The sequence below is a fragment of the Pelophylax lessonae genome, assembly GCF_965119305.1.
Source record: "Pelophylax lessonae genome assembly, chromosome: 5".
Taxonomy (NCBI): domain Eukaryota; kingdom Metazoa; phylum Chordata; class Amphibia; order Anura; family Ranidae; genus Pelophylax; species Pelophylax lessonae.
This window is the reverse complement of record NC_138772.1, coordinates 155,116,037-155,140,069: the sequence shown is the minus strand read 5'-3', so window position 1 is coordinate 155,140,069 and position 24,033 is coordinate 155,116,037. Positions and strand designations below refer to the sequence as shown.

Genomic DNA, 24,033 nt, shown 5'->3' with positions numbered 1-24,033 from the left:
GTGATGGGAGGGATGGGATCAGGCAGAGGGATGGTGATGGGAGGGATGGGATCAGGCAGAGGGATGGTGATGGGAGGAATGGGATCAGGCAGAGCAAGGTGAGTGAGCTGGTGGGGGGGGGGTGTTATGGTCGGTCTCCCTGACTCCCCCCCCCCCCCCCCCCCACCGGCCCATGGAGCACCAGCCGCCACTGCTTTCTGCTACTGTGTCCATCTGGAATGGGAGGAGGCTTTAGTCACCATGCAGGCGCTGCCTCTGTTTTTCTCCAGGAGACCGCACGGAGCGTCAGATGTCGTCATTGGCAATCGATTCAGCTAACTCTCAGCATCGATGCAGAATTGCGAATGTTTGAATCATGATGCATCGATGCTGATGTGATTTTTTTTTTTTTTTTTTTTTTTTTTTTTAAATCAAACAGGTTATACTTGCTCTGTGAAATGATTTTGCACAGATCAGCCCTGATTCTCCTCTTCTGGGGTCCCCCACAGATGCTGTGGGGGACCCTCTGGCTCCTCTTGCCTTCAGAGTGCAAAGTATAGTATAGAGTGCCCATATAGCAAGGTAAAAAAAGCTTTTGCCTTTAGATCCACTGACTTCCTGCCAAGGACTACTGTCTCATGAGGCATTGCTCCTCACACACTCACATTCACAAGTTCCTAGGCATTTACTGCCATGTATGGACTGAGCTCTATATGTGCTACACTGTGTCTTCTGACATGTATGGACGGTGTACTGAGCTGTATGTGTGCTGCACTGTGTATACTGACATGTATGGACGGTGTACTGAGCTGTATGTGTGCTGCACTGTGTATACTAACATGGATGGATGGTGTACTGAGCTGTATTTGAGCTGCGCTGTGTATACTGACATGTGTGGACGGTGTACTGAGCTGTATGTGTTCTGCACTGTGTGTACTGACATGTATGGATGGTGTACTGAGCTGTATGTGTGCTGCACTGTGTGTACTGACATGTATGGACGGTGTACTGAGCTGTATGTGTGCTGCACTGTGTATACTGACATGTATGGAGGGTGTACTGAGCTGTACGTGAGCTGCACTGTGTATACTGATATGTATGGATGGTGTACTGAGCTGTATGTGTGCTGCACTGTGTATACTGACATGTATGGATAGTGTACTGGGCTGTATGTGTGCTGCACCGTGCATACGGACATGTATGGACGGTGTACTGAGCTGTATGTGTGCTGCACTGTGTATACTGATATGTATGGATGGTGTACTGGGCTGTATGTGTGCTGCACTGAGTACACTGTCCATACATGTCAGTATACAGAGCTGTATGTGTGCTGCACTGTGTATACTGACATGTATGGACGGTGTACTGAGCTGTATGTGTGCTGCACTGTATTTTCTGATATGTAAACAAATAATGCATTCTTTTTGCAGGACAACTAATCGGCTGACCAACTAATCGATTGTAAAAATAGTTGACAACTATTTTCATACTCCATTAGTTGTTGAATAATCAATTAATTTCGGCCCTAGTTTTTTTATTTTTTTATTTTTTCTGGACACCTACAGCACCGGCCAGGAGCGTGCACACATGGGTATCTCCTTAGCAGCCTCTAACTAAGGCAGCACTCATAAATATGCGGGGACCTTGGCTTGGAACCCCTTGGAAGTCCCCTTTAACCACTTTAATACAGGGCACTTCCCTCCCTTCCTGCCCAGACCAATTTTCCCCTTTTAGCGCTGTTGCATTTTGAATGACAATTGCTTGGTCATGCAACACTGTACCTACACCAAATTTATGTCATTTTCCCCCCACAAATAGAGCTTTCTTTTGGTGGTATTTGATCACCTGTGCGATTTTTACTTTTTGCTAAACACATAAAAAAAGACCGAAAAGTTTGAAAAAAAAAAAAAACATTTTTTTGTTTATACAATTTTGTAAATAAATAAGTTTTTTCCTGCACTGATGGGGTGGCACTGATGGGGTAGCACAGATATGCAGCATTGGTGGGCACTGATAGGCGGCACTGCTGGGCACTGATAGGCGGCATTGATGGACACTGATAGGTGGCACTGATAGGTGGCACTGACGGGCACTAATGGGCACTGATAGGCGGCACTGGTGGGCACTGATGGGTGGCACTGATCGGCACTGATGGGCACTAATGGGCACTGATAGGCGGCACTGGTGGGCAATAATGGGCACTGGTGGGCGACACTAAAGGATGGCAATGATGGGCACTTGTGGGCAGCACTGATAGGGAGGACACTGGTGGGCATCACTGATGGGGAGGGCAATGGGGGGCTCCCTGATCCCTGGTGGCCATAGTGAGCATCCCTGGTGGCCATAGTGAGCATCCCTGGTGGCCATAGTGGGCATCCCTGGGGTCATAGTGGGCATCCCTGGTGGATCTAGTGGCATCCCCCCCCCCCCCTGTTTACGATGTGACCAGCCGTGATTGGACATGGCTGATCACATGGTAAAGAGCTACGTCAGTAGTCTCTCTTTACCGAGATCGGAGGTGCAGGGTGTCAGACTGACACCTCGCATCACCGATCGCCGCTCTGCGCGCCCCCGGGGGGCGCCCAGAGCTGTGTTATCCTGCCGCCGTCATATGACGTCCGGTCAGGATAACACAGCCACATTCCCGCCGTCATTCTGTTATAGGGCAGGTGGGAAGTGGTTAAAAGAAGATAAATCAAGACAATCGGTTTAAACAGTATAATTAAAGGGAAAACTTGTGTGTACTTTTTGATAGAATGGAGAGGGATTAGTATGCCTGTCAGGTCTTTATTGCTGTCTGTCTCCCTTAGGGAGATTCGCCCTTTGTCTTGGTGACCGAAAGTGAAATAAAATGCCAAATTCTGGGTTGTCAGCAGAACAGGAAGAGGGGAAATCTTTCTATAGGGACACTAGTTCTTGTGACAACCAGGAATTTCTTCTATTTTGAAAGAATTTCCTCTCACTTCCTGTTTTGGATGCAAAGGAAAATCCATCCAATGGGACATAGATGGCAAAACAAATGGCCGAGGTTAAGAGCTTTGGTTGGACTTTTGCTTCAAAGAAATGAGAGAACTGCTTGGCAGCTCTACTTCAAACACAGCAGCAATAAGGAAGAAAAGTGTGGATTGTTACATAGTTGGTACGGTAGAATAAAGACACCAGTCTTTCCAGTTCAACCTGTGCGTGTGTGTTTTTATGTTCAAAGCATTTTTCATTTCCATGTAAATTGTGTTTGAGATGTCCATCTAAGAGTCTCTTGAAAATGTTCAACACTGATCTAACATGTCCTGTGATTTACACACTCTATAGCCCATCATTTCTGGATGCCTCCCTATCCTGTATGGCAGGGCTTGAGAAATTTGCTTTGACTCTATAGGAGCCAGCTAAAAAAGTGAGGAGCCAGTTTTTTTTTTTTTTTTAACCACTTGCCTACTGGGCACTTTTACCCCTTTCCTGCCCAGGTAAATTTTCAGCTTTTAGCGCTGTCACATTTTGAAGGACAATTGAGCGGTCATGCAGCATTGTACCCAAACAAAATTTTTATCATTTTTTTTACACAAATAGTATTTTATTTTGGTGGATTTATTCACCACTGTTTTATTTTTTGCTAAATAAACTAAAGACCAAAAATGTGTTTCTCTGTTGTAATTTGTATCTTGCACACTTCTCAATAAAGCTTTTTGTAAGAAAAAAATTGGGGGGGGGGGGGGGAACAGGCTGAGACTGCTTGGAGTGCGGTGATTGGGATTTATTTCCTCATGTCTGAAGGAAAAATCCCGTATTTAAGACTGTGATGCTTGATTTAACTCTTTGATGTTTTTTTTAATCCAACAGGAGTCCAAATGAGGAAAAATACAGATCCATACGGATTGGGAACACAGCGTTTTCCACCAGGCTTTTGCCAGTCCCTGGAGCTGTTGAATGTTTATTTGAAATGGGATTTGAAGAGGTGATTTGTTAGTTTTAAGTGAAAATAATTCAATCCGCACAGCACATAGAGTTCCTTTAGAATACCTAGCTATAGAAGAAGTTATTCAGTAGGTCCTGTTAACTCTGTTATAAAGGAAGCAAGGACAGCAGATGTAAAGTGACAGGACTCGTCTGCTACATGATGACATCTGGTGTACACTCCGAACATTGTGTTGCTGGAACGTCCATTAAAAGCTTCAGTGGGCCAAATACTCAGTGGTCACAAAGCAGATCATAAACAATTACACTGTAGTAAAACAGGCATACAGGCCTCGTAGAAGGGATAAATTAAAGCAACAGTGTTATGGTCAACGTTTCAACAGAGTTTAGACTATCTTTCTCAACAATTATACCATGAGTTTTAAAGCAGTTGTATCCTGACCTGAAAAAAAAAAAAACCCAACCCTGCAGGACAAAGGCATAATGAGCTAGTATGCATCGCATACTAGCTCATTATGAAATACCTTAAAACGAAGCCCCGACACGGTCACCCGGACACCGCTGAGGTAGCTGTCATGTTCCTTCGGCGTCTTTTCCGGGTTCGGCGGCTCCGGTGCTGTGAGTTGCCAGAGCCGCGATGACGTCACTCCCGCGCATGCAGGCGGGAGTCACTTTCCGTCAAGGAGCTGGCAAAGAGCTCTGAAGGTCCGCTGGTTTCAGCTAGGGATGCACCGAAATGAAAATTTTGGACCGAAACCGAAAATGCAGGTTGCCCTTGGCCGAAAACCGAAACCGAAAATGACTTTTTCCCCCAAATAATTTTAAAATAGATAGAAGAGGGGCATACACCAAAAACAGGCAGCGACATACACCTGTCGCTGCCACCCTGTCAAAGTATAGGATACTGTGACGGGTAGGCAAGTGGTTAATTTAATTACCAATGGTATTTGTATTATGCAGCATGAGGGGGTTAATGTATTGCCACTGCTTGTCACTGATGCATTAGTGACCGACCAGTGGCAGTTAATTAACCCCTTTGTGCTGCATTAGTGCAACCAGTATCAGTGTTAATTAACACTGGTTGCACTGATACTGGTTGCACTAATGCAGCATAAATGGGTTAATTAACTACCACTGGTTGGTCACTAATGCATCAGTGACCAGCAGTGACAATACCTTAACCCCCTAATGCTGCATAATTAATACTAATACCATTGGTAAGCTGCCTCAGCCCCCCCCCCGCCTCAGTGTCCCTCTCGTCAGTACACCCCTGAGCGTCCTCTCCTACTCACTCAGCTCCTCCGGTGTCCTTCATTCAAAAGACGCGCCTCTGGCCGGCGGCCCGCCTCCCGGTGATGTCACTGCTACTACGATCTGTGCATGAATGAAGTGACACACCGGGCGGGAGGGCGGGCGAGCGGCCGCTAATAGCTGTAACTATGTGAGAGCTTCACTTCCCTGTCAGCGGACAATGTGCATGAATGAACTGAACTGACACACCGGGCGGGGGGAGCGGCCGCTAATAACTATAACTATGTGAGCCTTCACTTCCCTGTCAGAGGAGATACCCGCATGATAGGGAAGTGAAGCTCTCACATAGTTACAGTTATTAGCGGCCGCTCCCCCCGCCCGGAGTGTCACTTCAGTTCATTCATGCACATCGTCCGCTGACAGGGAAGTGAAGTGAAGGGCTCACATAGTTACAGCTATTAACGGCCGCTCGCCTGGTCTGTTAGTTCATTAATGCACAGATCGCAGTAGTAGGGACATCATTGAGAGGCGGGCGGCCGGCCAGAGGCGCGTCTTTTCAAACCTGCGATGTGCCCTCCTCCTTCCTCACGGCAGCCATTAATTTCGGCATTTTTAACCCATTTTGGGCCGAAATGGGATAGGCCCATTTTCGGCCGAAAATTTTGGTGGCCGAAATTTCGGTGCATCCCTAGTTTCAGCAGCTGCATGCAGGGTGAATATCTCCCAAACCTTGCAGGTTTAGGAGATATTAATGTTACCTACAGGTATGCCTTATTATAGGCTTACCTGTAGGTAAAAGGTAAAAAAGCTATGATACTTCCGCTTTTAGACAATGCCCATGGAGCACTGTTATGTTTACCTTGAAAGCACATGCCCCTCATATTGCTTATTTCCAAAATCTACATTTATTGATGTCACAAATTTTAAAAGGTAAAATATAGGCAATCCCAGCAAAGCAAACACGTCACACTTGACCCATCCTTCTTCCCACACCACCAATGTCTATTGTGTTGAACGGTAATCTTGTTGAAAGATCCTCTACGTTTGCATCAGAGTGTGTCAGTGCCGGCTTTTTCTGCTGTGCTCAGTGGTTTTATCCACTAACCCCTCATTATATACAATAGAGACATGGGCACTGTCAGAAGCACCACCACTGCGCTCAGCAGGGGGAACTGGGCATCTGATACAACAACTGGATTATCTTTTCTATGCAATGGAGTTTGGTGGCATGGGCAGCGGGGCAGATTAGGATACCTGTTTTTCAAATTTTAAATACCGTCAATTAAAGGAATCCTGTATAAGAATTATATATCAGTTGCCTTTAAATAACTTCCTCCCAAAAATGCTAGTTGCTTGGCTAGCATACTGAGCCTGAAATCTGCCTTGAAATGTACCTGCCCACCACAATATGGACAATCATTTTTCTTTTATATAAAAGTGATATTAAAGCGGAACTTCACTGTATCTGAGCACCACAAACCAAAAACACTGTTTAATTCAGTTCTTGTATTCAAAGCAAACTTCCCCCACCCATCCATGTCGCCATGCTTTATTTTGCTGAGAAATCATGTTGAAAAACACCCCCTAGCATTTCTGGCCATGGCCATCTTGAGTAAGGACAGATGATTCATGTAGCATTTACTTCCTTGAATACATCTGCTGTTAGCTCATACATGCAGGCAGGAGGGTGTGCTTGGCTGAGAAAACCCCTGCTCCCCTCCGAAAGACTTCTGGGATGTATGACGACATTTGCCTAGGCATGGACTCAGAAGGTAACTGAAGAAATGTACTAAAAAGGTTTTAAACATGTATTTATGACCCTCTTTCCAATCTGTTTACTAATGCTAGCAGCATTTTTTTTTTTTTTTTTTAATTTTACAATTTTCATCTGCCAAGGTAAAAAAATTCCGTTGCATGCTGCCTCTTAAAAGTTATTGTTTCCTCACTACAGCTGGTTCCCTCAGCTCTAATAATGCTGTATGCTTTCAGGGTGGCTCCTTTCCCTTCTTCCCTTCTAGGGTACTGTGGAGTCTCCCATGCATGCACACTCCCAGCCAAGACCAGAGTTAAATCTCCTACACTGTGTGCGTCAACATTGACACACAGCCTAGGACAGCAAGCTGTTTCCCTGCTCCTGTCTCCTCTGTTCCCAAATCTAACTGATGGACAGCTGCAGGACACTGGGCCGTCCCTTATCACATATTACACAGGGAGCATACTCCCTGACCAGAAATTCAGGGAAGCTGCACTGAGGAATCTGGGGCCAGCACCACTGGATAATGGTAATTGTAAGTCCCAGGGCTCAAATCTAAACAAAATAATGTACTGGGGAATGTTTCCCTGGTTAGTGGAAATTGATTTGTTACAAAGTGTATTATTTATTATTGCTTCAACAAGTGGTAAAATAAACACACTCCACTGACTTCTGTAACTGCATGCACTCTGGAGTGAGTAATCTGCAAAGTTCATAACAAAGAATCTGAAATCTGTTTCTAACAGCTTAGGAAAATCTGCTGTACAATCTACGTTAGACGTCTGGCAGTATGCCAAGTTTCTGTTGCCTTGTAATAAGGGGAGATGAGATGTGATTTCAGCGCCTGTGTTGTGAACTTTGAAAATTCATTTTTCCACAATGCCTAGACCTACAGAGGTCAGTGAGGATTTGTGTTAGTGTTGTTATTGCTAGTTCATTATATGTACATTCTTTAACCACTTGCAGGCCAGTCCATAGCCTATTGTAACTTAACTGCTAGAGGGAGGCCACTCTATGCAGAATCACTCTCTCTCTCTCTCTCTCTCTCTCTCACACACACACACACACACACACACACACACACACACACACACACACACACACACACACACACACACACACACACACACACACACACACACACACACACACACACACACACACACACACACACACACACACACACACACACACACACACACACACACACACACACACACACACATATATATATATATATATATATATATATAGTGTTTGTGTGTGTGATTCTGCACTTCAGGGTAGAGGGTGTGTGCTGCTTCTGTTGTAATTAACCAATGGATGACCGCCGGAACCCACTGATCGGCCGAGAGACAGACTGGACAGAGCTCTACATATGTACACATTGCAGAGCTCTGTCCTGTCAGAAAAGCAGGTAATAAAATCAGCATATCCATTAGTGAAAGAAGCACACTGTGTACACAAACACTGGTTAGGCACACATTTACCCTTCGGTCACCCTAGATATTTAACCCCTTCCCAGCCAGCATCATTGGTATAATAACGGTGCCTATTTTTAACACTGATCACTGTATCGGTGTCAGTTTCCGATTGTTCGCCGCAATATTGCAGTCCCAGTATAAGGTGCAGTTTTTTTTTTTTAAATCAAAACAAAACAAAATGCCACCAAATAAAAGCTTTATTTGTGGGGGGGAAAATTATATAAATTTAATTTATGTACAGTGTTGCATAGCTGCGCAATTGTCAGTTAAAGTAACGCAGTACCGTATCGAAAAAAATGTAGGGGGCTCAATCTTTTGGAGGTCAAGTGGTTAATGTGCATAGTCTGGGCAGAGGTATTCTGCAAATTCTGAGCCACTAATCTAGAACATGTTTGCTGTCAATAGTAGGGTCTCCTGGGCTACATACTCATAATTGTTCTAAGTATTAAAGCTAGAAGATTAGCAGGACAGCGAGGCAGCTAGCATTTATAGGGGGTCCGCAATGGCATGCTATATACAGGTGCATCTAAAAAAATTTGAATTTTTTTCAATAATTCAATTCAAAAAGTGAAACTTTATCATATGGATTCAATACAAAGAGTCATATATTTCAAGCATTTTTTTCTTTAAATTTTGATGATTATAGCTTACAGCTAGTGAATACCCAAAATTCAGTATCTCAGAATATTGGAATAATACATAAAAACCAATAAAAAAAAGGGATTTTTAATACAGAAATGTTGGCTTACTTGTCCATGTACAGTATAGTATGCACTCAATACTTGGTTGGGGCTCCTTTTGCACTAATTCCTGCGTCAATATGGCGTGGCATGAAGTTGATCAGCCTGTGGCACTGCTAAAGTGTTATGGAAGCCCAGGTTGCTTTAAAAGCAGCCTTCAGCTCATCTGCATTGTTGGGTATGGTGTCTCTCATCTTCCTCTTGACCAAGGATCTCCAAACTATGGCCCTCCAGCTGTTGCGGAACTACACCTCCTGTGAGGCATTGTAAAACTCTGACATTCACAGACATGACTAAGCATGATGGGGAATTGTAGTTCCCCCCCCCCCCCCCCCACAACTGAAGGGCGATAGTTAAAAGACCCCTGCTCTTGACGATACCTCATAGATTCTTTATGGGGTTTAGGTCAGGCAAGTATGCTGGCCAATTTAGCACAGTGATACCATGATTTTTAAACCAGGTATTGGTACTTTTGGCAGTGTGGGCAGGTGCCAAGTCCTGCTGGAAAATGAAATCAGCATCTGGTCAGCAGAGGGAAGCATGAACTGCTCTATGATTTCCTGGTAGAGGGCTACACTGACTTTGGACTTGATAAAACAGTGGACCAACACCAGCAGATGATATGCCTCCCCAAATCATTACTGACTGTGGAAACCTTACATTGGACCATGGGCCTTGGATTCTGTGCCTCTCCACTCCTTCTCCAGACTCTGGGACCTTGATTTGCAAATGAAATGCAAAATTTACTTTCATCTGAAAAGAGGACTTTGGACCACTGAGCAACAGTCCAGTCCTTTTTCTCCTTAGCCCAGGTAATGTTGTTTCTGATCAGGAGTAGCTTGACATAAGGAATGCAACAGTTGTAGCCCATGTCCTAGTTATGTCTGTGTGTGGTGGCTCTTGAAGCACTGACACCAGCCATAGTCCACTCCTTGTGAATCTTCCCCTAAATTCTTTGGAATGGCATTTGCTGCACACTCCTCTCAAGGCTGTGGTTATCCCTGTTGCCTATGCACCTTTTTCTTCAAAACTTTTTCCTTCCACTCAATTTTCCATTAACATGCTTAGATACAGCACTCTGTGAATAGCCAGCTTCTTTAGCAATGAGCTTTTGTGACTTACCCTCCTTGTGGAAGGTGTCAATGACTGTCTTCTGGACAACTGTCAAGTCAACAGTCTTCCCCATGAATATGTAACCTACTGAACCAGACTGAGAGACAATTTAAAGGCTCATGAAACCTTTATATGCGTTTTGAATTAATTAGCTGATTAGAGTGTGACACCATGAGTCCACAATATTTAACTTTTTCACAATATTCACATTTTCTGAGATACTGAATTTTGGGTTTTCACTAGCTGTAAGCCATAATCATCAAAATTAAAAGAAAGAAATGCTTGAAATCTCACTCTGTATGTAATGAATTTATATATTATAAGTTTCACTTTTTGAATCAATCCCGAGAGCTGCCTCATTGGCAAAACCATTGCACAGAGCATGGAAGTAGAACATGTTTTTTAGATTTAAAAAGTAAAAATTGTAGGTTTAATATCACTTTAAGCCTTTAACAAGTCACTTTTTAAAGACTCACTAGAGCACTATAAATATTTGATGAGACATAAAATCACATACAAAGACTGTTCATTATAAAGCCATGGTCTAATAATCCAATACCTTTGTGACTTGCAGTGTCCTAGAATTTATGTAAAGAGCGTAAGGCTCTTATTGCTAATTGCCAATTAAGCATGCAACTGAACTGTCCTTGTCATTATATACAAACAACTGCCAAAACAGAGATTCTGATACAGATTTTTGGGAACCTGTTGTGACAAAGATATAAAAGCTGATGCTGCTACGTTTTCCCTCTGAAAATGCTAGTTTATCTGGCTGACATGACATTTTTTTTTTTTTTTTACGTCAGAATAAATATGCAGACTTTACTAACCTACATTCCTGTTCTGCAGCATATCAGCCTAGCATTTTCAGAAGGTGTTCTTCAGTCCCAGTATGTTTCTAGGATAGGTTTACTGTATGGTTGAGCTACAGTACCAAAATTTACCAGAAATTGGCATTGCAGGTACAGCCTGTAATCTTAACCTCCATGAGCTGAGGCAGTTTTCTTGTTCCTCCTACATTATGTGCTTTCTACAATTAAATGTTTGTTTTGTTGGGGGCATTGATTATCACAAGCCATTAACAAAATATAACGAATTAAAAGTCTTAAGCAGCCCATGAATGATCCATTTTCTTTCCTTCCACTACAGATGTAAGGAAAGAAAATCCCTCAATTCCCCCATCAACAGAGGCATTGCTGAGGGGGGGAATGCCTCCCACAGCACTATTGCATTCTGCCTGCAGGGGGGCGCTGGGAATCTTGCCGGCAGAACACAATAATAGCAGCTATAGCTGCGGGCAGTAATCACATGTGAAAAACCTGAGAGACTTGTCGTTCCCAAGTCAATCCATGGATTGACCTGGGTACAATCAGCCTGCCCATAGATGGATCAAATCTCAGCCAGCCCCTGCTGAACCGGCCGAATTTCAATCCATATATGGCTGGCTTTGCAGTGAAATAACTAGATCCTTTTATCTTCGCTTGTAACTGATGTAACCTTTGCTGTTTTTGCAGGGGGAGACACATCTTGTGTTTCCCAAAAAGGCATCGGTTGAGAAACTGCAAAGGGTCAGAGACTGCATAGCATCAGAGAGGAACAAGCGGATGGCTGGGTCAGAGCGGGCTGCACCAGCTGCTTCAAGTACACCACAACCATCCAGTCCCAGCCTGGCAAACAAACCCCAGCACACAGCAGAGACTTCCTCCAACTACGCGGTAATGAGTTTAAAGTGTATACTAAAGTCTACTTCATAATTACTATACTGTAAATGAAATGAAAGTGTATAAAATGACATGCTCTTGGCTCTATAATTTGATACGATCAACAGTTCTGGAGGTACAGTTGGCCTTGGGGCATAAAGGAATGAGTTGCATCTACCCACTTTGATAAGATGAGGATTTGTGATGAAGTGAGACATGTAGGCACCTTCAAATTCAGAAGGTTCTACTGAGCTTCATACTGTCCCTTTAGAGGATTTTGATTCCTTTAAACCTACCTCACATACCCAGTCTGGTTGTTCTTTTTTCTTTGCTCCCCAAACTCTTCCCCATATAAGCTATTTGCGAAGAAATAAAACATAAGGATACTTTGTTTTCATTAAGCTCTAATCTAATGTTTTAAGCTGAAAGCTTTGTGGTTCTATATGACCCACTAGTGAAATGTAGATACTACTACAAAAACTGCAGATTGCCTGGTTTGTAAAAGCATATTCCACCTTTTGCAAAAAAAAAAAAAATAAGCAAGCCCACATTGACATGAAGAAAGTAAATTCTTTTCTTTTTGCATTTGAGTTTGCAAAGCATTACAGCAACAATCAGTGGATTGCAGATGCAATGCACAGGCACATGCAGACTATTCTTCCAGCCGCAAGTACATACCGAGGATACAGACCTTCAATTACAGGGCTGGATGAAGTACCTCACTTTATACTTGTGCTCCATTGTAAAATATATGACTCCCTCTGCTGCAGTGGCAGATGGGCCTTGTAGCCCGTCCATTCAAAAATTCCTGTGAATGGGCAATACTGCTATAACAGGCATAGTCCTGCAAAGCTGTGCAAAATTAAAACAACGATGTGCTTGTGGGGGGAAAAACCCAGAGGTTCGGTAGGGAGGAGCATTTTGGGGATGTGAAGCTGAAGACCGTGATCAGGTTTCATTTCATACCCTGAATATGGCTTTAACGAGAACTATTTTTAAAAAGATGGACTTTGCTTTTGAGCATTGTGGGTTTAACAGGACCTCAGAACACTGGTAGCCACTGGCTTCAAAGTAGAACAAAAGACAAAACTCTTAATTTTGTGTAGAATAAGGGAGGGTTAGAACCCCGGTCAGTTTTTATTTTGCTATCAGTGGCCTATTGGGGAGATTTCCCTTCTATTCCTTTTTATTTTCTTGTACAGCACTTTCATTCTTGATTTTTAACAGGACAAATAAAAAGGGTGAATCTCCTGAACAGGAGCACAGACCGCAATAAAAACTGTTCTAATTCATCTCCACTCTCCACTCTATCTAAAACTTAAAAAAAAAATATATATATATATATATTTTGCCTTTGGTTATACTTAAACATTTGTTGGCTGCATGAACAGCACAATAAAGATAACCATACGCTCTGGCAGAGGACACTGGAAGGCTCATATATATATGCTTTTATTTGAGAGTAAATGATTGCCTATGCACCCAGGAGCAACTCTGAAACCAGACCTACAGTGGGTATAGAAAAGATGAAGGGCTGGTATTCCTCCGTGGTCCTTCTGCCTTTGGCCAGTGTGGAACACGTAAGCGGAAATGACATCACCGGTGCGGAGAGTCCAGAATCCGCGGAGACTAGAAAGCGAAGGCTATGCGCTAGGAGCGGACAGCTCCTTCTCAAGGCCTGCTGCCACCTGGAGGGGAGCAGCTATAATACCCTAAATGTGCTGATTCACGACTACTGCTGCCATAGAACTATAAAGGTCAGCAGACCAGCATTGTAATCATGTGCAAAGAATATCCTTGAATGGAATTAAAATAAAGTAATAGATAATAACAAGGGGCAAATATGTAAGTTAAAATACACATTTCTGGGAACCTATCGTCTGAGGCACTCACACAAAAAATTCAAGGCATTTGCAACTCCATTATATCCTGTGACATCCTTCTCCCCTCCAATTGGCTAAGGACCCTCAAAATAAACAACAAAATGAGAGAGGATGATCTAATCCCCAATAAATTTGGGAAATTACGTAGAGATCTAGATCAGTGTTTCTCAACTCCGGTCCTCAGGGCACACTAACAGGCCAGGTTTGCAAGAAAACTGAAATACATCACAGGAGATATCATTTGCTGCTCAGTAATTGCAGTATTCTAGTCTGCATCTCCCCAAGGTAATACTTAAAATCTGGCCTGTTAGTGTGCCCTGAGGAGTTGAGAAACACTGATCTAGATGACTACAATTCCAACAAAAGTTTTTGCTGTAAAAGGTCCAAAAGAACTCCACCTGTAATCCCAATACCCCTCATGTCTCTTCAAATCAGGCCGTCTCCATCTAGTACCAAGCACAACACACCACCCCCCGTCACGATACCTCACTGTCCAGTCCCAACCCCCAAACCCAAATGTCCTGATCGGAAACAGACGAATACATACCAATAACATGAGCAAAGGTACCCCCGTTATTTCCATTCTACCCAGCACACTGATAAATAGACCATCAGAAACAGGCTCTCATCAGCCCATCCAGCCCTCTGCTACACCAGTCATACAGATAGACACCAGATCAGACCCTACCACCATCCATACCCTCTGCCCATCCCACAACAACAGTCCAGGTAACAGTCAGGACCCAGTCCTGTCCACCACATTTAGCTTTTCGCCCATTGACGCCAATCAGGATAAATGTGTTCAGGTCTCCCCACCCGTACTGGTGACGTAATTTCTGCTTCCGCGTTCCACGCTGGCCAAACGCAGAAGCACCACAGAGGAATACCAACCCTTCATCCCCAGTGACGTTGGAGCGATCCAGTCCTTCAGGATGCAGCAGTAGGAAACAGACCGTTTATTCCTAGAGATGCCTATTACTTTTCTCAGTGTTTTTAATCATTTGCAATAAATGCATTACTTTTTAATACTGCATTTAGTGGCGCCCCCCCCCCCCTCTTCTCTCAAGTAAAAGCTAGAACACCAACATGCCAGAATAAAAAATAAATAAAAAAACAGAATCTCTGAGTTGGAAAAAGGATGACCACTTCCTTAAAATTACTTTTTTCTCCTTCAACCACTCTGTGGTCATTTTTGCTGTGTGCGTTGTCATGTCATTGTCATGTTGGAAGGTAAACCTTCTTCCCCTTGACAACTTTCTGGCAGAGAGCAGCAGATTTTCCTCTTGAATTTGATGGTAATTTGCCCCATCCATTTTTTCTTCTATCCTGAAAGGAAACCCTCTTTTTAAATAGTCACATTTTATTGCTTTACAGCCTGAAATGAAGACACACTGTTTTTGTTTTTATCCAGCTGTATTTACTCTGTGCAACTTGTAACATCCAAGTGAAAGCTTTGCAGTTTTCAATACATTTGAGTTTGCCTAATCTAGAAATGTAAATGCAGTAACTAAATGCGTGTTGTTTTTTTATCCTAGACCTCTGAGATGCGATTTTTGCAGACACTACAGTCAAATGCACATCACGTGCTTGTCTATGAGCGACCTGAACTTCAACAAAAAGCTCGAGATAAAATACCTGTATCAGAACTGCAAGCAAGAGCTCAAGAAAAACTGCTGCAGACAAGAAGTCTTGATTCTGGTAATACATGTAAATTTGCATACCAATATATATCCATAAATCTATTGTTTTGATGTTTCATAGCAGAAAACTGTTAGACATGTTGGTCTCCAAAAAAAAATTAATGTTTTATTTGTAGAGTCCACTGTCAATGAAGACGATTTCCTCATGTTAGAATTATTACGCTGGTTTAAAGAAGACTTCTTCCATTGGGTGAACAGCCTTCCCTGTAGCCAATGTAATGGACAGACTGAGACTAAAGAGTCACTCGCCCCATCAACAGATGATCTTCGATGGGGGGCAACAAGGGTGGAAAATCATTACTGTAACAAGTGTAAGCACATAAACAGGTTTCCGAGGTGAGGTTTACAGCTTTTGTGTATGATACATCTATCTACAATGTAGCAGAGTCGCTTCTTTTATGTGGTAGTAGCTATCATGTAGTCATCCTTATAAAAATATATTTTTTATCTCGTATAGGGATGGTGGGGTTTCATTGTGAGGTACCCTGTACAGAGAAAAGTGGAGTGTGTGAATATTTAACACTTAACCCCTACAATGACCCCTAAAATTGCTATTAAACCCCTCACCCTACATATTATCCATTAAGTCCAGGTTTTAGAGTCCAAATAAGCTACTTCTTTCACTAACACACAATGTAGATGTGTGTGTTGTATAAACAAGTGGTCGCCCACCTTTCAGACCTCACTGACAAATTCTCAATTTTGAATCCTGCAGAGCACTAACCTGAAGTTTACATGCCTTATACACACACACACAATGCTCCGGCTCCCTGCCCCCCTCTCGTCTTGATCACACTGCTGCCTTATACACACAGTGAAGCCCCCCCAACTCTACATCACATCATTGAATATCACCTTCTTCAGGGAAGTGGATGTCCCCTCCTTCACTTCCTGCTCTCTGTACTACTCCCGGCACCTCCCTCTGAGTTTACAGGAGTCAGGACAACAGAGGAGGCATCCGGTATTAATGCGCGCCTAAGGTATTGACTGTCAGCACGCATTGAGAACAACACTGGAAACATCATTGGGCGTTATACTTCCACCACAATGTTGATTTAGGGCAGAACCCCTGGGGACCACCAAAATTTTCTCATGGACTATCTGTGGTCCATTGACCACAAGTTGGCAACCGCTGGTATAAATTGTGGCATCAACTACATAAAACTCTGTGTTCCATCCGTAGTATGGGGACTACCCCTCCTGCTTCCAAAACAAAATGGAGTTGATACAAGGTTGTGACATCATATGCCCGCCTCTCTACCTCAGCCAATCAAAGGAAACCTTGTATTCAGAAAATACAAGGCTTCCTTGATGTAGGGGTTCTATATGTATGGCGGCGCATTTATTATAAAAAGCTAGCAAGGACGTTTTTTTTTCTTTCCTCCTGTACGGTGCTTCCTTACCTGCTATCCCGCCCTTCTTCATGTTTGGTATGGGTGGTTGTGTGGCTTTCGGGGCTCACAGCATTGCTACCATTTTTTTTCTTTTTTTTTTTTTTTTTTTTTTTTAATAAGCATTAGAGTCAAAGCTACAGCCTGCTTACCTATTAAGGGTAAAGTGCATATAGACACCACTTTTACTTGCCTCACTCCACCACCGCTTCTTCCTCCCATATCCTGAAGCACTGAATATTTTGGGTGGGGGGGGGGGGCGGTAAGGGCTTCACACTGTATGTGCAAGGTGATAGTGTATCTTTAACCCATTGCTACAAATTATCACTTAATTTACCCATCCTGAATTGATAAGCCAATATGCCCTTAACACTGAACCTTTAAATCCAGTTACACATGGGCTAAATGTTGGGAGACATTGGCCAGTAAAAAAAAAATGCCAACATTCGGCCTTTGTGTGTGTATGTCGGTCTGTCTGTCTTTGTAAGTTTTTAAGCGTTGTTAAAATGAATCTACTAATGTGTAATGTGTCCAATTATTAGATACAATAACCCAGAGAAGCTCTTGGAGACCAAGCAGGGTCGCTGTGGAGAGTGGGCCAACTGCTTTACACTGTGCTGCAGGGCAATGGGGCTAGAAGCAAGATATGTATGGGACAGTACAGGTAAGTGCTGGTAATACATAGTCCTTTATTTTAGTACTGTAACTGTTACATAGTATGGTGAAATGAAGTCAGTATTTCCAAAGAATCTGTGGTATAACAATTAAAGTGAACCAGTTGATATCTAACATTTTGAAAAACATTTCTAAAGGCACACACAATTGAGATCCTGCTTTTTCTTGTGTAGGGCCAGTAGGTGTTCTGGGTTTAATGTGTTTCTTCTTTTGCCTTCAAATTTGAGAATCTCAAATGCTAAGAATTTTCAAAAAGAAATTAAAATTAAAATAAAAAGGTAAGCCGCAATTTGTAAATATTTTTTTTTAAAGTTGTGCCATGGGAATTGGGACATGTAACAAATATAAAGTATGTGTTCTACCAATATGGCTGCAAAAGTGGAAACACACCTTAATGTGGTTCTAAAGCCTCAAGTTTTCTTTTACCCTAATGCATTCTTTGCATTAAGGTAAAAAACCTTCTGTGCCGCAAGATCCCCCCCTTAATCTTACCTGAGCCCGATCCAAGCCAGTGACGTGCACCAGAGCAGTGGCTCTCGCTGCTGTCTCCCTCCTCTTTGGGCAGATCTATAGCAGCGGCAGCCATTGGCCCCTGCCGCTGTCAATCAAATGCCGTAATGGGGGGGGGGGATGTCATCCAAGTCGCCTCGGTCTGTGCCAAAAGACGCAGACTGGGGGACTCAGGAGTGATGACAGTATGACATGTTTTGGTTTTAAAAATAAAAATCGATTATAATCACTTTAGGCCCGGTTTACGTTGGTACATCATACGCTCCGATTTTGGGAGCACATGTCGCATGATGTCTTTAAATGAATGGTTCCCTATTAGAGCCGTCTAAACTGGTCTGTCACAAGTCAGTCTGACTTTGAAAATGGTTCCTGCACTGCTTTGGTCCAACTTCAGCCCATTCAATATCATTTGAAGTCGGCTCATCATCTTAACTAATCTGACTTTGGCATGTAACTTCTGCTGTGAGGATCTTGAAGGGGGACCCCACACCAGAAGACAGCACAGCACAGAAGGCCCCACACCAGAAGGCAGCAGTTCTTCTCGCTGTGCTGATGTCTTCTTCCGCTGGTTCTTCCTCCGGTTTGTCTCTCTCTCCATTGTCTTCCTCCAGTTCTTCTCCCAAAGAGGCCCTGTCTCTTGTAACGTCACCGCCCCATCATGCCCTTGGTGGTGACTTCACAAGGGGCGGGGCCTCTGGATGAGGTCACCACATGGCCACGTCCCATGGCTATTTAAGTAATGGCACAAGCCGAAGCTAATACTACAGCGGGAGCTAGTGTCAGGAGAAGAACTAGAGGAAGAATAGGCAGAATTAGAATAATGGAGAGAGGAAATAACCAGCAGAAGAAGACGTCAGCACAGACATCGGCCCACTGTGCCCCAAAGCATCCACCCCCCTTTCCTGACCTGCCGGAGGTTTTGCTTGCTCGTCCCACTACCCTCCTCCCTTTCCTGAACTGCCGGACTGAATGCTAAAAATAGTGTCTGGTATGGATTTTTTGGTGTGGGGGTTCCCCTTAAGATCCATGCCAGACTGAAGGGTCTGGTATGGTCTTAGGGGGGGACCCCGTGCCGTTTTTTTTTTTTTTTTTTGGCATGGGGTCCCCCACCTCAAGATTCATACCAGACTCAAGGGGCCTGATATTTTCAGATCAAAGTTGAATCCTGTTCATTGAAGTCGTACATGAAGTTGTTAGGGCAAAGTCAGAGCAGAAGTCATCCGACTTCCATGTTGCAGCAGTGTGAACCCGGCATTAAGGACTCCTTTGTGTTTACCGCAAGGCACGGTAAAATGGCAAGTAAATGGCTTATTTGCATTTTAAAAATTGTGTTTTAGCTGTATTCCACTTAAAAGCAGTGTTTACAGTGGGTACGAAAAGTATTCAGACCCCCTTAAATTTTTCACTCTTTGTTATATTGCAGCCATTTGCTAAAATCATTTAAGTTCATTCTTCTTCCTCATTAATGTACACATAGCACCCCATACTGACAGAAAAACACAGAATTGTTGACATTGTTGCAGATTTATTAAAAAAGAAAAACTGAAATATCACATGGTCCTAAGTATTCAGACCCTTTGCTCAGTATTTAGTAGAAGCCCCCTTTTGATCTAATACAGCCAGGAGTCTTTTTGGGAAAGATGCAACAAGTCTTTCACACCTGGATTTGGGGATCCTCTGCCATTCCTCCTTGCAGATCCTCTCCAGTTCTGTCAGGTTGGATGGTAAACGTTGGTGGACAGCCATTTTTAGGTCTCTCCAGAGATGCTCAATTGGGTTTAAGTCAGGGCTCTGGCTGGGCCATTCAAGAACAGTCACGGAGTTGTTGTGAAGCCACTCCTTCGTTATTTTAGCTGTGTGCTTAGGGTCATTGTCTTGTTGGAAGGTAAACCTTCGGCCCAGTCTGAGGTCTAGAGCACTCTGGAGAAGGTTTTTGTCCAGGATATCCCTGTACTTGGCCGCATTCATCGTTCCCTCGATTGCAACCATTTGTCCTGTCCCTGCAGCTGAAAAACACCCCCACAGCATGATGCTGCCACCACCATGCTTCACTGTTGGGACTGTATTGGACAGGTGATGAGCAGTGCCTGGTTTTCTCCACACATACCGCTTAGAATTAAGGCCAAAAAGTTCTATTTTGGTCTCATCAGACCAGAGAATCTTATTTCTCACCATCTTGGAGTCCTTCAAGTGCAGACTTTCATGTGTCTTACACTGAGGAGAGGCTTCCGTCGGGCCACTCTGCCATAAAGCCCCGACTGGTGGAGGGCTGCAGTGATGGTTGACTTTCTACAACTTTCTCCCATCTCCTGACTGCATCTCTGGAGCTCAGCCACAGTGATCTTTGGGTTCTTCTTTACCTCTCTCACCAAGGCTCTTCTCCCCTGATAGCTGACAGTTTGGCCGGACGGCCAGCTCTAGGAAGGGTTCTGGTCGTCCCAAACGTCTTCCATTTGAGGATTATGGAGGCCACTGTGCTGTTAGGAACCTTAAGTGCAGCAGAAATCTTTTTGTAACCTTGGCCAGATCTGTGCCTTGCCACAATTCTGTCTCTGAGCTCTTCAGGCAGTTCCTTTGACCTCATGATTCTCATTTGCTCTGACATGCATTGCGATCTGGAAGTGGAAGGTCTTATATAGACAGATGTGTGGCTTTCCTAATCAAGTCCAATCAGTATAATCAAACACAGCTGGACTCAAATGAAGGTGTAGAACCATCTCAAGGATGATCAGAAGAAATGGAAAGCACCTGAGTTAAATATATGAGTGTCCCAGCAAAGGGTCTGAATATTTAGGACCATGTGATATTTCAGTTTTTCTTTTTTAATAAATCTGCAACAATGTCAACAATTCTGTGTTTTTCTGTCAGTATGGGGTGCTATGTGTACATTCATGAGGAAGAAGAATGAACTTAAATGATTTTAGCAAATGGCTGCAATATAACAAAGAGTGAAAAATTTAAGGGGGTCTGAATACTTTTCGTACCCACTGTATATTCACAGTCATTTGAAGTACTGTTACCATGTGTGTTTTGTTTTTTTACTTTACGGTTGCCACTCTTTGTGCATTCACAAAAAAAAAAAAATGAAAGAGAATCCAGTAGAATAAGGCAAGTAAGTGCATATTTTTCACATCCTGCAGATCATGTCTGGACTGAGGTGTTCTCTTCATCTCAAAACAGATGGCTCCATTGTGACCCATGTGAAAATGTTTGTGACAAGCCTCTCTTGTATGAGGTTGGATGGGGAAAGAAGCTGTCTTACATCATTGCATTCTCCAAAGATGAGGTTTGTACAGCAGTATTTGATACTACGGTAAGCAGTTGCTTACCATGCAGTTGCTGTTAATACAAAGGCATTTATTACACCTGGAAAGACGTCTCACTCTTTAAATCAAGACATCAAAGAATTTTCATAAATTCATGAAATGTTGCTTAAAAGTCAGAGCATGAAGGGTTTAAAACAAGCTGCAGCCATAAACATGTCTTTTTTTTTTTTTTTTTTTTTCTTTAGCCTGCTACAGGCTGTAATGTAAAAGTGATAGCCACCTGATCAATTTTACAACAGTGCAGATGGTGTGGCCTGAACAGACAGAACCTGTTATCTGCCCAGTGCTATCACATAGGGGGCTTGTTTAGCCCCCTGGTGATAGAAATAAATTAAACAAAAAATATAGTAAAATTGAGTAAAAAGAGATAAGTAGTTCCATCTCCCTGCACAACCTCACAAATTCAAGTGCACAGACAGGGTGTAAAAGCATTGAAAGGGTTGCCTTTGATAATTTTAAGTACCACGCTTCGCCATTTTTCAGGCACATTCAGTTTTGAGGCTTGACACATTAGGTATCTGTTTATGCTACGCTATCTCATCGTTTATTAAATACAAAAAAAAATAGGGGATTGCGTTATGTGCATAAAAATAGCAACAACCATTTTTTTTTATTATTCTACGGGGGCCTCTGCTTTCAGAAAATATATCATGTTCTGGTGGTTCTAAGTAATTTCATAGCAGAAAGCCAAAATATTAAAAAAAAAAAAAAAAGTTTACTGATAAAATACGGCTTTAAAAGTGATCTAAATCTAAAAGCAAAAAAGTAATACTTTGCAGCTTACCAGTCCTAGATGTGGTGGATGCATTATATTTCTTTTTTTAAGATTATTTTTCCTTTATATTCACCTGGTGATCCTGATAATCCGCATATTGGTGTTTCTCAATCTTTAAAAACAGCGATAAAGAGTCAATGTCCCTTTTAACTGTCCTTTCAGAAATATCTTCAAAGCTTTTGAATCCAATAAAGTACATCTGCTATAAGAACTGTCTCTTTATTCTTGAGCCTTTGATGGAACTCCTGATAAAGAAAACAAGGAAAGAAAAATAGGAAACTATGCAGTGTAGTCCAAGGCTTGACAAATTTGCTTTGAATCTAGGAGCCAGCAAAAAAAAGTTAGAAGCCAGTTTTTTCAACTTGCAAAGCTTACAACTAGAACATGTAATATGTTCCCGAAGGTGAGCGTATCCTTTAACGCTTTTACAGCCAGAGCTGTTTTTTGCATTTTTTTGCACACGTTTAACCAGTTCTGGATCGGAAGGGTTTGCCCCCTTAATGAACAGGCCATTTTTTGTGATTCGGCACTGCGTTACGTTAACAGAAAATTGCGCAGTCTTGTGACACTGTACCTAAATAAAATCGATGTCCTTTTTTCCTACAAATAGAGCTTTCTTTTGGTGGTATTTGGTCACCTCTGTGATTTTTTTTTTTTGCTCTATCTATAAACAAATAAGCATTACAATTCTGAAAAATATATATATTTTTCACATTCTGCTATACAACGTTCCCAAAAAAAAAATTAAAAATCAAAAATTTTCATCCTTTGGGCCAATTTATATTCTACATATTTTTGGTAACAAAAATCACAATAAGCGTATTTTGATTGGTTTGCACAAAAGCGAGCGCGTTTACAAACTAGGGGAAAGATTTGTTATTTTTATTTATTTTTTACTAGTAATGGCAGCTATCTGCGATTATTATTTTTTTTTTTTAGCTGGACTGCGACAGACATTTTTGAAACTTTTTTGGGGGGACCAGTGACATTACTACAGTAATCAGTGCTAAAAATATGCACTGTTACTGTAATGACACTGGCAGGGAAGGGGTTAGCCTAGTGGGTAATCAAGGGGTTAAATGTAAGCCTAGGGACTGGTTTACTAACTGTGGGGGGTGGGCATTTAAAATGACCATAGAAACCTGTGATCCTATATAGAAGGATCACAGGCACCCTGTGATCATTTCAAAGAGAAGAACGGTCAGCTGTGTTTGCAACAGCTGCTCGTCCTTCTCTCTCAGCGGGGAGCGAATCCGGGTGACTGGCGGCAATTGCGGTTGTCAGCCCCGTGCTTCGGCATCCCCGCTGCCTAGTGGGGACGGGAGTGCGTTACTAAATAACCACTATTTGTAAAGTTTAGATTGCGTCTTTTTGCGAAATGGTGAAAATCAAACACGCAAAAATGGAAATATCCAAATTTCTCTAAAAATCTAGAGGTTGTTCCCTACAGCTTTCAGAGATTGTTAAAAGACCCCCAAACCATATATTATCTGAAAGCACATGACCTGTAGAATAAAAAGAAGGTGCTACTGATTTTAACGCCCTGCGTTATTTGCGAAAATGTTTAAAAAAAAACATAGCTAATAATTCTCTAAAATCATTTTTAGCAGATATAAACAAAGCAAATTTTACAAAATTCCTGCTAAATTCCTACTAAACATAAAATCTTAAACAGGATTGAGTTAATAAACAACAAATATTTGCAATTTTTAAATTATGCCTGTATTACATTTCTCTAAAAATCGAAAGGTTTTCATTGCTCCTTTTACAGCTTTCAGAGTTTGTTAAAGACCACCAAAACCATATATTTTCTGAAAGCATAGGGCCAGTAGAATCAAAAGAAG

General features: G+C 42.5%; 1 protein-coding gene across 2 annotated transcripts in view; it reads left to right on the top strand.

Moving 5' to 3' along the window:
* The window catches only part of NGLY1 (N-glycanase 1), an 84,724-nt gene that overhangs the window by 23,616 nt on the left and 37,075 nt on the right, over positions 1 to 24,033 (top strand). For both annotated transcript variants that reach the window (XM_082259788.1, XM_082259787.1), the window contains 6 exons: positions 3,814 to 3,928; positions 11,744 to 11,944; positions 15,348 to 15,510; positions 15,629 to 15,848; positions 17,446 to 17,567; positions 21,229 to 21,374. In XM_082259788.1, the coding sequence (XP_082115914.1) occupies positions 3,814 to 3,928; positions 11,744 to 11,944; positions 15,348 to 15,510; positions 15,629 to 15,848; positions 17,446 to 17,567; positions 21,229 to 21,374 (967 nt within the window). The remainder of the gene's footprint in view (positions 1 to 3,813; positions 3,929 to 11,743; positions 11,945 to 15,347; positions 15,511 to 15,628; positions 15,849 to 17,445; positions 17,568 to 21,228; positions 21,375 to 24,033) is intronic.